The sequence below is a fragment of the Acomys russatus genome, chromosome 28 (assembly GCF_903995435.1).
Source record: "Acomys russatus chromosome 28, mAcoRus1.1, whole genome shotgun sequence".
NCBI classification, from domain to species: domain Eukaryota; kingdom Metazoa; phylum Chordata; class Mammalia; order Rodentia; family Muridae; genus Acomys; species Acomys russatus.
In genome coordinates this window covers 972,487-985,502 of record NC_067164.1, presented here as the reverse complement: position 1 = coordinate 985,502, position 13,016 = coordinate 972,487, and the positions used below count along the sequence as shown (strand labels likewise).

The 13,016-nt window shown below is 44.0% G+C and overlaps 1 protein-coding gene across 5 annotated transcripts in view; it reads left to right on the top strand.

The window, feature by feature from the left end:
* The window catches only part of Fryl (FRY like transcription coactivator), a 143,888-nt gene that overhangs the window by 129,448 nt on the left and 1,424 nt on the right, over nucleotides 1-13,016 (top strand). For 3 of the 5 annotated variants that reach the window (XM_051170788.1, XM_051170784.1, XM_051170786.1), the window contains 6 exons: nucleotides 1,145-1,352; nucleotides 2,552-2,701; nucleotides 3,669-3,767; nucleotides 8,961-9,029; nucleotides 11,723-11,740; nucleotides 12,496-12,606. In XM_051170788.1, coding sequence (XP_051026745.1) covers nucleotides 1,145-1,352; nucleotides 2,552-2,701; nucleotides 3,669-3,767; nucleotides 8,961-9,029; nucleotides 11,723-11,740; nucleotides 12,496-12,606 — 655 coding nt within the window. The remainder of the gene's footprint in view (nucleotides 1-1,144; nucleotides 1,353-2,551; nucleotides 2,702-3,668; nucleotides 3,768-8,960; nucleotides 9,030-11,722; nucleotides 11,741-12,495; nucleotides 12,607-13,016) is intronic. The other 2 variants (XM_051170785.1, XM_051170787.1) reach the window with 1 other exon arrangement.

The window sequence follows — 13,016 nt, the reverse complement described above, 5'->3', positions numbered from 1 at the left end:
TAGCCTGCCTCCTAGTGCTGTCATATGGAGGCTTTGGCAGACATAGGTGTGAGGCTCCTTGTGGAGAGTCTAGAAGACGCTACATAGCAACAGGTGTCCTAGTCCTCTGGCGTTTAGCATCTCTCCACCCTCTCTTCCTTGGTGTTCCATGAGTGTTAGGTGTATGGTTGCCACCATGTAATACGAACCATTCAATGTCCAGACTCCAGGTTTCTCTGTGCGTATGTGACTCAAATACTGAGACTGACGGGAACACTTCATCTTTTTCCGTGGATCCAGTTTTATGTTTTGATTGATACCGGAATGATAAATTCCTCAGATGAAATAGCCACCCTCCTGTCCACTCCCTTGTCTGTTTCACTGCTAGGCGCATGCAGGTGCATCTGAAATAGCTGAGTATATGCTGTGGCTGGTAACATGGGCTTTGGGCCTGTGACTATACATGTACTTGCACACACACACAAATAATATAAAACTAAATTAAATGGTATAAAGGAATCCAAAGCAATCACAATATGAAAGCATTGGAGATAGAGTCTCGCTACATAGCTCTAGCTGTCTTGGAACTGTGTAGACCAGGCAGGCCTTGAACTCTCAGAGAATCACTTGCCCTTCTTCCCCTAGGTCTGGGATTAAAAGTATGCACCACTGTGCCCAGCCTAATGGAGGTAGATGGCATCAATCCAGCAGTAGCATATTGTAGACTTGGGTTAAGACAGTTCCTTGAAATTAAAGAGTTTTAAAATAGGAAGAAGATGCACTTACTTGTGCTGTCCTAGGGAGTCTGGGCTGCATTCTCTAAGTCAGCGGCTCTCAGCCTTCCTAACTGCGGCCTTTTAATACAGTTCCTCAGGCTGTGGCGACCCCCAACCATAAAACTTTATTGCTACTTCACACCTGTAATTTTGCTACTATTAGGAATTGTAATATAAAAATATCTGCTATGAGACCCGCAGAGGGGTTGGACGGGACCCAGAGGTTGAGAACAGCTGCTGTGAGTCAGTGTGTGTGTGTGTGTGTGTGTGTGTGTGTGTGTGTGTGTGTGTGTGTGTGTGTGTGTCTGAGAGGTTCCATTATATGATGTAAAGTTCTGTTCCTTTGAGATCGTGTGGTGATTACCATGGTTTTCATGTCTACCTAACAGTCAAGAGGAAGATGAACAAGATGGTTTTCCAGAAGTGCAAACATCGCCTCTCCCAACACCCTTTCTGTCTGCCATAATAGCGGCTTTTCAGCCAATGGCTTACGAGGACGAGGAAGAAGCCTGGCGCTGCCACGTTAATCAGACGCTGTCAGACACAGATGGGTCCTGTGCAGTGTTTACTTTCCATGTGTTTTCAAGGCTGTTTCAGGTCAGTGGTGGTTAGGGCTTCTGAACTCACAGTATAATAATCTGGTAAAACTAGGCTTCTCTACTCAATATCTCAGGTTTTAATGTCCCTACTGATTTTCTTTAACAAGCGTTTCTATGAATGTAACATTTCCTTAGTTTGTAACGTTGCACATAATTCTCCTGGTATGTTAACCACTTACTAGTACAGATGTGAAAACTGGAAGTAAAACTGCTACAGAACTCCCACACAGGGTCTAAGCTGGGTACCAGAGAAATAAAGTCAAGCTATTCAGCCTGCCCTCCATCAGCTGTTAAAGGAGGTGCCCAGTGTTTATACAGAGGTGCTAAATGATACTTTCGTCACTGGGGGGACTCATTAACTAAGGTTGCTTTTTGAGTGCCCATCCTGTGCCACTTGCTACACTAGAAGCTTTTCTTTTTTCTTTTCTCTTTTTGTTTTGCTTTGTTTTTCAAGACACAGTTTCTCTGTGTAGCCTTGACAGTCCTGGACCAGGCTGGGTTCGAACAGCAATCTGCCTGCTCTGCCTCCCTGAGTGCTGGGATTAAAGGCGTGCGCCACTGCACCAGGCTTAGTAGATGCTGTTCGATAAATAGTCTCCTCCAGCACCATGGCACGTGGGTACCATTTTGAGCATTGTGTGGGGAAAGGAGCAGCCTAAGGCACAGAGAGGCCACCTGTTAACTGTCCACCACCTTTCTCCACCCCCCACCCCCACTCTCACCCCCCCTACCCCCCCCCCATCCCCCGTGCACTCCAGCCTCCAGTTTCCTTCCTGGGCAGTCTTCAGTGCTCAGTGCTGGGGGTTTGCCTCATCTCCTGGCTTTCTATTCCTAACTCTTCCTTGCCAGTGATAGCAGGAGTCTCCCTGTGCTTTTGTTTTCTCCCCTCAGTCTCAGCATCCACTAGCACCGCCATACACATGTACGCAGATACACATTAGCTATTTCCTACACCCGGCTGGTTCACCTCTCCTCAGGCAACCTCTGGCCCACTGCCCCTGGGAGGTCACTACTCATGCTGAGGGACCCAGTAGATCTGGATTATCATTTTGGTCATTTCAGCTGTAACACTTATTTACATAAAAGTGGAGAAAGGCCGTGTGTGTGTGTGTGTGTGTGTGTGTGTGTGTGTGTGTGTGTGTGTGTGACAGAGAGAGAGAGAGAAATACTAAATGTTTCTCATGCTTTTCCACATAGACAATTCAAAGGAAGTTTGGAGAGATAACTAATGAGGCAGTGGGCTTTCTTGGTGAGAGCCTGCAACGCATTGGGACCAAGTTTAAAAGCTCGTTGCAAGTAATGATGGCGTGTTCAGAATGCCCCACCGTCTTTGTGGATGCCGAAACGGTAAGCCAGGCATCATGGTGCACATGTGGAAATCCCAGGACTTGGGAGCCTGGGGGTAGAGAGTTTGAGGCCAGCCCAAGGTGTGCAATGAGCCCCAAGCCATCCACCTCTCTATGGCGAAAGCCTACTTCAAAACACAAAGTAAATAAGATGACTACACTAGAATGTCCTTGTTTATAGGCCTTTTGTAAAGGCGGTTCTCAATTTTGAGTTGTGAGGGTTCGTATCTTTTTTGTTTTTGTTTTTCGAAACAGGATCTCTCTGCGTAGCCTTGGCTGTCCTGGACTCACTTTGTAGACCAGGCTGGCCTCCGAACTCACAGCGATCCGCCAGTCTCTGCCTCCCACGTGCTGGGATTAAAGGTGTGGGCCACCACACCGGGCTCATAGCTTGACCCTGTTGTAGATATGTAACAAAATGTCATCCCAGCCAGGCATGGTGGAACGTACCATAATCTGGACTTCAGGAGGCAGAGAAAGGCAGATCTCTGAGTTCCAAGCCAGTAATAGTATATATAGCAAGCTCTAGGCCAGCCAGAACTATGTAGTAAGACTCAGTCAGATAGATAGATAGATAGATAGATAGATAGATAGATAAAAATCCTTTCCAGTACATGAAATGCTGTATGCAACTTTGCTGGTTCTGCCCTCTCCCTAGACATGTAGAACCCAGGATGAGGAAGCTGAAGTGTCACACTCTAGAAATGTATGTCCTTTCCTGTTCTTGAACAAAATCTGGTAGGATACAGCTAGACCTCTCATCACAAAATATCCAGAGCCCTTTGGTCGCCCCTGACTTGCTGCAGGCTCTCATAGGCTAGAAAACTGCACGCTCAGAAGCGCCCAGGATGGTCAGGACCTTAGAGGTGTATACGTTGGTCTGACAGGGAGCAAAGCGTGTGTCCAATAACCAGCTGGCAGGCTCGCACAGCCTTCCAAGACTGAGATCAGTGCGTCTGCTTCCACAGCTGATGGCGTGCGGCCTGCTGGAAACACTCAAGTTCGGGGTCTTGGAGCTGCAGGAACATCTGGATACTTACACCACCAAGAAGGAAGCAGCCGAGCAGGTCAGTCTCCCCCCCCACACACACACAAACAAGCACTTGTTTCATTACACTACAAGTGCTTACCTGGGCGCAGAATACCCCAGACAGGCAGCTCTCGGTGTCCTTAAGCGGTTCCTGAGAACACAGTGAGAGGCTGCAGCCGAGGTCAGCACGGCAGAGGGGGCGGAGGGGAGGGTAAGTAGTGGTATTTGGAAATGCGAGTGACAGATCTGTGTACAGAGCAGCTGCTGCCTCTGAGAAAACTTATCTTTCACCATGGCGTTGTGGGTGGAGGAGGCGACAAGCATGGGACAGATTACAGTTGTGTCCTGCTAGGAAATGGTTGCGCAGTTCTAGTCGGCCCAGTTCTCTTAGTCAGGCCCTTACAGAAAAACAGGCAAGGGCGAATGCTCTCCCAGACAAGCATTAGGCTTTTTTTTTTTTCTTTTTCCTAAAATAGATGAAACTTTCACTAATTAGTATTAAATATTACCACATTTAAAGACCTACGAAAAATCGAGTGTGAAAACCTGGCTCTTCTTTCCGTAAACATTCTAGGTAAGAATTTGTAGCACAAACTGTGCATGTGAACACAAGTTGAGTGTCCCTGACCCAAAACTCTGAAATCTAAAATACTTAAAAATCTGAAAACTTAGCTAGCCGTGATGGCGCACGCCTTTAATCCCAGCACTTGGGAGGCAGAGGCAGAAGGATCTCTGTGAGTTCGAGGCCAGCCTGGTCTACAAAGCAAGTCTAGGACATAGACAGTGAAACCCTGGCTTGAAAAACCAAAAAAACAAACAAAAATCTGAAACTTTAAGTACCAACATGATGTCACAGCTATCCTCATGTGAAAATATAATGTAAAAAAATGAGTCCCAGAAGCTTAAATTAAGACTGTGGCAGCAATGGCAGACCAAGCAGACTGCCCCGCAAGTGGCTCATACAGTGGGACCCTTACTTTCAGATGGCTCTGTTCATACAGACTTTGTTTTGTGAACAATTAAGAGTTGTACAATGATCTTCTCTCCCTCGGGAGAGTGAGAGGGAGGGAGCGCAGTCTGAGTGGGCTGATAAAAAAATAAAAAATAAAAAAATATAAAAAAATTAAAAAAAAAAAAAAGAGTTGTACAATGAGCCGGGCGTGGTGGCGGACGCCTTTACTCCCAGCACCTGGGAGGCAGAGGCAGGCGGATCTCTGTGAGTTCGAGGCCAGCCTGGTCTACAAAGTGAGTCCAGGATGGCCAAGGCTATACAGAGAAACCCTGTCTCGAAAAAAACAAAAAAAAAAAAAAAAAAAAGAGTTGCACAGTGATGATGTACCTGTAGGTTATGTGAATACTACACACACACACACACACACACACACACACACACACACACACACACACACACAAATTCTATTCTAGACTTCTGTTTCATTTTTTAAAAAAATGAATGTGCAAATATCCTCAAACCTGAAACACTTGGTCCCAAGGCTTTTAGCTAAGATTAATAATGTACCGGTCACACAGTTACTAATAAAAATAAAAGTACCAGTGCCGAAAGAGACTCCTCAGTCAGATGGTCTGGCAAAGCTGTTGTAAGCCAAGTACTATGTTATTATTTCCAAAGGGAAGGAGAATTTAGCGGGCTTGAGAAACAACTCTGAATTTGAGGTTGGAGGATGAGCTCAGGGAATGAAAATGGTTGGACCATGGCTTCCTGTCCTTCCCAGCGGGGTGTGAGCGCATATTTGATGAAAAGAGCTCTCAGCTCAAGGAACTATCAGGCGTGATGGGGTCGCCCTATAAACACCACAATTTGTGTGCAAATGTCCGTGGAATGGCTAGGTATAAAATCCGCCTGAGTCGGGTCCACCAAGGAATGCTACTGAGGGAGTGGTTGTTACCAGGTGCCCGGGAAACCTTCCATTGCTTCATTCTTTGATCATTACCAGATACTATCCTTTGCTTTTGTTTGGCTGGTTTGGTTTTGTAACTTCAGTCATTCTGGTAGGTACGTGGTGGAAACTTATCTTACAATTCCTTTGTCAAGAGTATCTGAGCATGGAAATCTTCATAAGGGCAGCTTGTGAATTCTGCACGGGTCTATATAAATAAGCTGGTTTTCTCAGTTACTGTAAAATTATTTTTAATTATTTTCTCAGTCTTTATTTTAAATATAGGCTTCCCTTATAGTTTGTGGGCAAGGAAGGGGCTTACTATGGCATGCGTGTGGCGGTCATAGGGCACCTTGTGGAAGTTTCCTCTTTCCTTCCACTGGGTCCCAGAAACCCAACTCAGGTCATCAGACTTGGTAGTGAGCACCTCTGCCCACTGAGCCTCATGTGTGCTTTTTATTGGATGGATGTATTGAGACTACTTTTCTTTCTCCTGACGCTATAATTCTCACGACTGAAGGCTCTTTTGATGACCAGAACACTTTTGCTTTAATTCAATGCGAGGTAACAGTCTCTCCCACCGTGGTTGTGCCTGGTGGATCTTCGGAAGTCACTGCCTATCCTAGACACTGTGGCTGGTACCATAACAGCTCAGTGATCAGGATTCATTGGTCCACATGCCTTTCCAGCACAGCTCAGCACCACCTGCATGCAGCCTGCAATGGTCTGTTACTCCCTCCAACCACTGGACTTCACAAGACAAACCCTTAAGAGGCTTTTTACAGTGTCTGCTTCAAGCTTTGGGAAACTCTGGCCCATACTACAGCATGACCAGCCATAGAGGAAAAGAGAGGCATCCCAGCTATGAGCCCGCAGGTCAGGAGGAAGTAAGGCCTGCTTGGAGCTTTGAGGCTCTGGCCAGGCCATCAGAATCAAACCACCAACAGTGCATACATTTATCTGATATTGGTTATATGCATAGCAAATTTTTTTTTTCTCCTCACTGTTATTTTAAGCCATCACGTTTTAGGGTGCTTGATTGTATAACAACAGATTAACTGCTTTTAATGAGGTAACATCAAATGCACAGAGATAAATCTAGCTAACGGTTTGCTAGACTGTCACCGTTCCAGACATCACCGTCACAGCCACCATCACGTCCCATTACTATAGCTCATTACCATGAGAAAAGACCACAGGACCAAACTGTGTTTCTTTTGTGCGTCTGTCAAAAAACCCAATTTTGTAAAGATAACATCTGTAGAATTAATGTGCTTGGAAATCGGACAGCATACTAATGGGGTTCTGAAATTCAATTCTGAAATGTACATGGACATACAAATGGCTGATAATCGCAGAGTTTTCTTGGACGTAGGTCACTGACCTCTGACTTTCCGCTTGCATCTGGCCCACTGTTTATTTTCTGTAAATGAAGTCTTTTGAGGACATAGCCACCCTACTTGTTATTTTTCCTACCTAGAACTGGGTTTATATCTGCCACCAAAGTTAACATGGTTTGACAGGCCCAAGGCAGTAACTAGAACCACAAAGTCTTGGAAGGATTGGACATTTATCTCCCCAGCACTGTGGGGACTGTAAATTATTTTTCCTTCCGGTTGCTCCTCCTGCACAGTTGGGCTCACTGTCTGGAGCTGCTTTTGCTGGAGCCTTTAGTCCAGTTATCACTGTCACTGATAACTGCAGGTCGCAGCACACAGAAATCTTAGGGTGTGAATTTAGAGCTGCCACTATCTGCCCACTCTCTACAGCAAGGGGCAGATGCAGGGCTCACGCCAGTACTTGACCAAACTCCTGGCTGATGATGCTTCAGTGCCCCTCATTGGCTCGGAGGATGGCTTGCTTGCACCGAAGCTGCTCTGTCAATACCCAGAAACAGAGCCGCCCACCTCCTCAGCAGCTCAACTTTTTACCTTCATTTGAGGGAAGAAAACACTGAGAGCAACTAGGTAGGAAGTAGACTTCTCCACACAGCTCTTCTGCTACGTCTACACAGACTGTTAGGAGGTTAGTATGCAGCCATGGGATTATTATTAGGAATAAATTAAAAAATTACTACATTAATGTTGCCTAAAATGCTAAACATGGTGTGCAATATTTAAAATGTTTAGACTAGTTGGTAAATAATCAACTGGAACAACTTTTCCATTTACTAGTTTACTTGGACAAACTGGGCAAGTAGTTAAGTGTATATGCATCCTAACAAGCTGTATAGAGATCGAGGCATAAATTCCGTGGTAGATGTCACCGAGATGAGGAAATCTGTCGATAGCTACTGACAGTGGCTGCCACCAGCCATGCTCTTACCAGAAAGGTTTAACATGTTTTTATTTCAAGATGCTGTCAAGAAAATAACCCAAGGGCCGCTATTGTCTGAGTGGTTGTGATAAAAGAGACAGAGGTCAAAGAGAGGTTGTTTTTGAAACAATTGCCATTTCTAATTTTAATTCCTTGCATGTAGAATAATATGCTGCAATTGAGAATTTTAAATATCTAACACTAAAATCTTTTCCAGCTACTTAGTGTAGCTGGTGGTTTTTGTCAAAAGAAGTCACACACACACACACACACACACACACACACAAAGAAACAACAACAAAACGCAGTCAGCCAGAAGAACTGACAACATCGAACCGCCAAAGCTCAGGGGCCTTTGGAAACTCTGTGTCTCCATTTTTCTGCATCCACAATGCTACTCTATTTTACATTAGTATCGACTTTAAGAACAGCCCCCAGGTCAAGATAGTCCGTGTATATCCACAACGCCTCAGAGAGAGTGCGCTTGTCATTTATTACCATCCAAAAAGATAGAAAGTAAATAAAAATGGGATTTAGATGGATCTTGGTTTCTGTTTCACTAATTAAAATTGGCATGAGTCTTTAGAGAACTAAACTTCGGCGTGAGCACTCAGCCCTGGCTCATTTTTCTGTAAGTAGCCTTTATTAAATTGACCAAGGAGAAGGTGAATCTTTCATTTTCCGAATCTCACATTTAGACACAAAGGTCAGATAAGACAGTGACGATTTCCAATAAAATCCACAAAGCGAAGGATCTTGCAATATGGGACGTTCCGGGTCCTAAGAACACGGACTGTGTCCTTGTTAATAAACTTATAGTGTATGCATCTTGTTCTATTGATCCCATGTTCATTTGTTCCATATGAATTATTGGCCTTAAGTGGATATAAGATTGTGTCTACAGCTGGTCCTAGCCTTCCAAGCCAGTTTCTGGTTTATGTAGACAGACTTGTTACAGCACTAGTTTTGTTCATTACAAAATGAGTATTGAAATTTGTCCTTCCTTATCTCTACAGTGGCTAGACAATTGTAAGAGGACATTCGGTGCCAGCGAAGATGTATACAGGATAAACACCAGTGCACAAGTAAGTCTTCTACTCTCTGCTGGGTGCCTACATGGAATATTATTAAAAAATGTATACATATAATTGTCCTAACTAATATCCTTAGAGAGAATGTTTGTAAGCCTTTTTCATTTTGGTTATCGGAACAATCTTTCTGAAAGTTAGGTTCAGTGAAATATTGGCTTAGTAATGAAAACTTCACTTTAATAAAAGTAAACAACCAGCTTGCGACTGGAGCTTAATAACAGTTAGCAGATAAGCAAGATGGGTATCTAGACAGTCCGAATTGGCATCTAGTTGCATCTGCCTCTTAGGGAAAAAAAAGAAATGGTTGCACATTAGTATTCGGTGGCTATTGTCTGGTGAGAAAAGCAAACCCAGAGCAATGTGCTCCCTTGTCTATGCCGCTGTAAATGTAAAAGTGGGGGGGGGGGGCATTAGATGGTGTCCTCCAGTCACTGTATGCAGTAGGAACTTATTTTCATTTTTTCTTCTTCTTCTTCTTTTTTTTTTTTTTTTTTTTTTTTTTTTTTTTTTTTTTTTTGAGACAGGGTTTCTCTGTGTAGCTGTGGCTGTCCTAAACTTTGTAGACCAGGCTGGCCTCGAACTCACAGTGATTCACCTGCCTCTGGCTCCCGAGTGCTGGGGTTAAAGGCGTGCACCACCACACCCGGCCGAGCAACTCATTTTCTTAGAGAAAGGAGCAGCCACAATACGAGTTCCACCCATCCTCCTCTGGGAGTAATATGTTGAGACCTATGCGCTATTCCAGTGGGAACACCCTCATGCTAGGAGAACCTATGCGCTATTCCAGTGGGAACACCCTCAGGCTGGGAGAACCTATGCGCTATTCCAGTGGGAACACCCTCAGGCTAGGAGAACCTATGCGCTATTCCAGTGGGAACACCCTCATGCTAGGAGAACTCCTTCAGCAGCTTAGCCATCGCCATGCCTGACATTTGAATTCCTACTTTTTTCAACTTCAGTTACATTTATAATAGTATATCTCCACAAAAGTTACACTATAATAAAAATCTGGAATTTGGAGAAGAATGAAATCTTGAGGAAAAACCATAGCTTAACTGTTAAACTTTTCAGGCACAGGCCATAACATTGTTTCAGAGTCATTCTCTCTCTTTTGAAGACGAGGGAACTGGGGCTCAGAAGGACCAATATAGTACACATAAAGACTCAAACCTAGACAGGTAATTCTAAGCTCTGTACCATTAAAATCGTGAGTAAAGAGATGAGCGAGACAGACATGCTTTTGCTGCTACCTATGAGCAGCTGTATAAACTAGGTAGAAAGGTGGAGTGGTTCGTCTATTCCTTCCTCCTCTAAAACAATTCCATCATCTCTAAGACTCTTAACTCGGTTAACAGCACAAGATGTGCTGAGTGAAAAACGGAGGCTGCACTTGGGAGTAACTTGTATCTCTCCTCCAGTCTATTCAAGCAGTCAGTAAATATTTACCGAGTTCATGGAGACAAAAAAATCTATCACGTAAACAAACATCAGTGTACTTAAAATGTGTATGTGCCATCCTCAAAATCTGCTTCCATTGCACCAAGACCAATTTTGGTAATTCACAGCTATAGAGTGTGTGCCTTTGCCTGTAACCGTTGTGACCGTATGCTTTATCGGCGCATGTCAAAACCAACACTCTGGGCTTGTGTGTACAAATCAGCTCCACTTATCATGCTAACATAAGGAAAGGGATTTAAAACTCAAATTCCCACCTGAAATAAACTACATGAAGTAAAGCCTCTTGCTACTACTGTTTGATGTTTGGATTGCGCTCTCCTAATATCACTGGGCCACTGTTTGCATAATTTATGTGTGGAGCTAAAGGTCACCTTTGCTTAGCAAATTCTTCCTAAACTGACAGGAATTAATGTGCTTAAAATCAGCCCTCTGGAGGAAACCAGTCAGAAAAGCAGGCTCTAGAAGCTCCGTTTACGTACCAGCAGTCTGTTTTAACTCAGAGTGACTCTTCTCCACACGGCCAACACTTTTCACTGCATATTTCTCCTATTTCACATGCAGCATCTTCCCTTGATTCAAGCCCAGTTAGGTCAAACTTCTCACCTAGATGGCATTTGAAGTATAGCATAAAACTCACCAGCCGCTGGTGTTGTGCCCTGTGGCTCACAGCATCAGTGAGACAGCCTGAGAGCTAAGTAGAGACCAACAGGTAGGAAAAGTCTAAAATGAGGCACTCTAGAGAGCCTGCCTGATGCTGGGTGGGGTAAGTATTGCCTGTGGAAGATTTTGCCCCGATTTGGCCAACCTTTTGGTTAAAAAATAATAATGATGATAAATGGTAAATTCATTTTATAGGTTTCCCACTGTACTCATGGAAATGTTATTACAGTTGGGTTGGGGGGGGGGGCGAAAAACCTAGATCAAAGAATACAACAGCTAAAGGTCTGAAGATCACTTTCTTCTTTTTTATTCTTTGTGGCTTGTAGACAAAAATAAACTATAGCTCAAATTAATCTTATTTGCCAAAAGAAAACAAAGCCTGCCCTGAGTTCTTGCCGTGAGTGTCCAGAAAATGGCATTCTGAAAATGACTTTCTAAAACTTTCTTCGGGGTATAAACGCATTCTTCCGTTTGCATGGGGCACCTGTACCCTTCGTTACGATGATTTCTTACACTAATTCTTGATCTCTTTCTCTTTGTATTTTTTGTGACCCGATCACCTTGCTTAGCAAATGGGAGTTCTAGCAGTAAGTGGCCTGTCTTGATTTATAGATTCCTTATCCTTGCGAGACAAACTGGTTTTCATCTGCCATTTGTCCTCTTGTGACCTACCAATGTTTTGTCATTGACCGCTTTGAAAGTCGTATGTGCTTCAGTTTTGCATAGCCCTAACCCATGACACGTCAGTCCTATAAAATGGTGAATGGTGGGATGTTATAACGAATACATACATGCAACTAGCGGTTGCACCCTTATATCTGACATATCTCCCTTTACACATTAAACTTGAAATTGTACATGCCAGCTTCGGTCTCACTTGCACGAGATCACCAAGTGGTTTTCTTTAAAAGTCCCTTTATTTTGGTAAGAGGACACCCAGTTTTGCTCTGTGCCCCCTGAGGGGCTCATCTAGAACCTTGGTGGGATCAAAGCCTGTGTACCCTCAAATTCTTCCCATCGTCAACTTAAAATCTTAAATTTGTGTTGAGTCCTCCCCTGGAAAGCAGCCTATATATTGCCTTCTGACACTGTCTGTCCAGTGTGAAAATGTGCTTCCTACTAAAACGGAATTGTGTAACCAGCAATGAGCCTTGTTATTTGAATGCCAGCCCCCAAAGCACCTTTCACCTGCCTCTTATCAGCTTCCCACCATATTAACTTGCTTACCACAGAAGCACAAATGCCAAGACAATCTTAACAGATTTGCAATGTTTTCCCGGAAGTTCACTGTCTCTTCAGACCCCTCACTTGGTTAACCTGAGTGAACCTTGCTCGTTTCTAGGAGCTGGAACTCTGCCGGAGGTTGTACAGGCTGCACTTCCAGCTGCTGCTTCTGTTCCAGGCTTACTGCAAACTCATCAACCAAGTAAATACGATCAAAAACGAAACAGAGGTAAATTCCAGTGGGCACCAGGGGTAGCTCTGAGAGTTGTAAATATATGCTGTGTATGGGGGGCCCTGCATGCGTACGCTTAAGTATATACATGCCTTGTTAGAATGCTCAAAGTCAAAAGCCACTTACATCAATTTTTCCCCCCAGTTGATCAATTAGCTATTTTTCAGATTGATGTGCCACCTCAGGCCATTTAGTAAACGAGAGCTGATATCCAACAGGTTGGGCCAGGTTGGGCCAGCAGTTCGGTAGTAGAAACAGACCTAGAATCGAAAGTAAATCATGCAGAAAGTTGTACTGGGAAGCTCCTAACATCCTGTTTCTGTAGTTTTGTGAATGCACATAGCATTAATGCAAAGGGTGATATATAGGTTCACAGTTACTGACAACAACCTTTCTCTCCCCTCCTT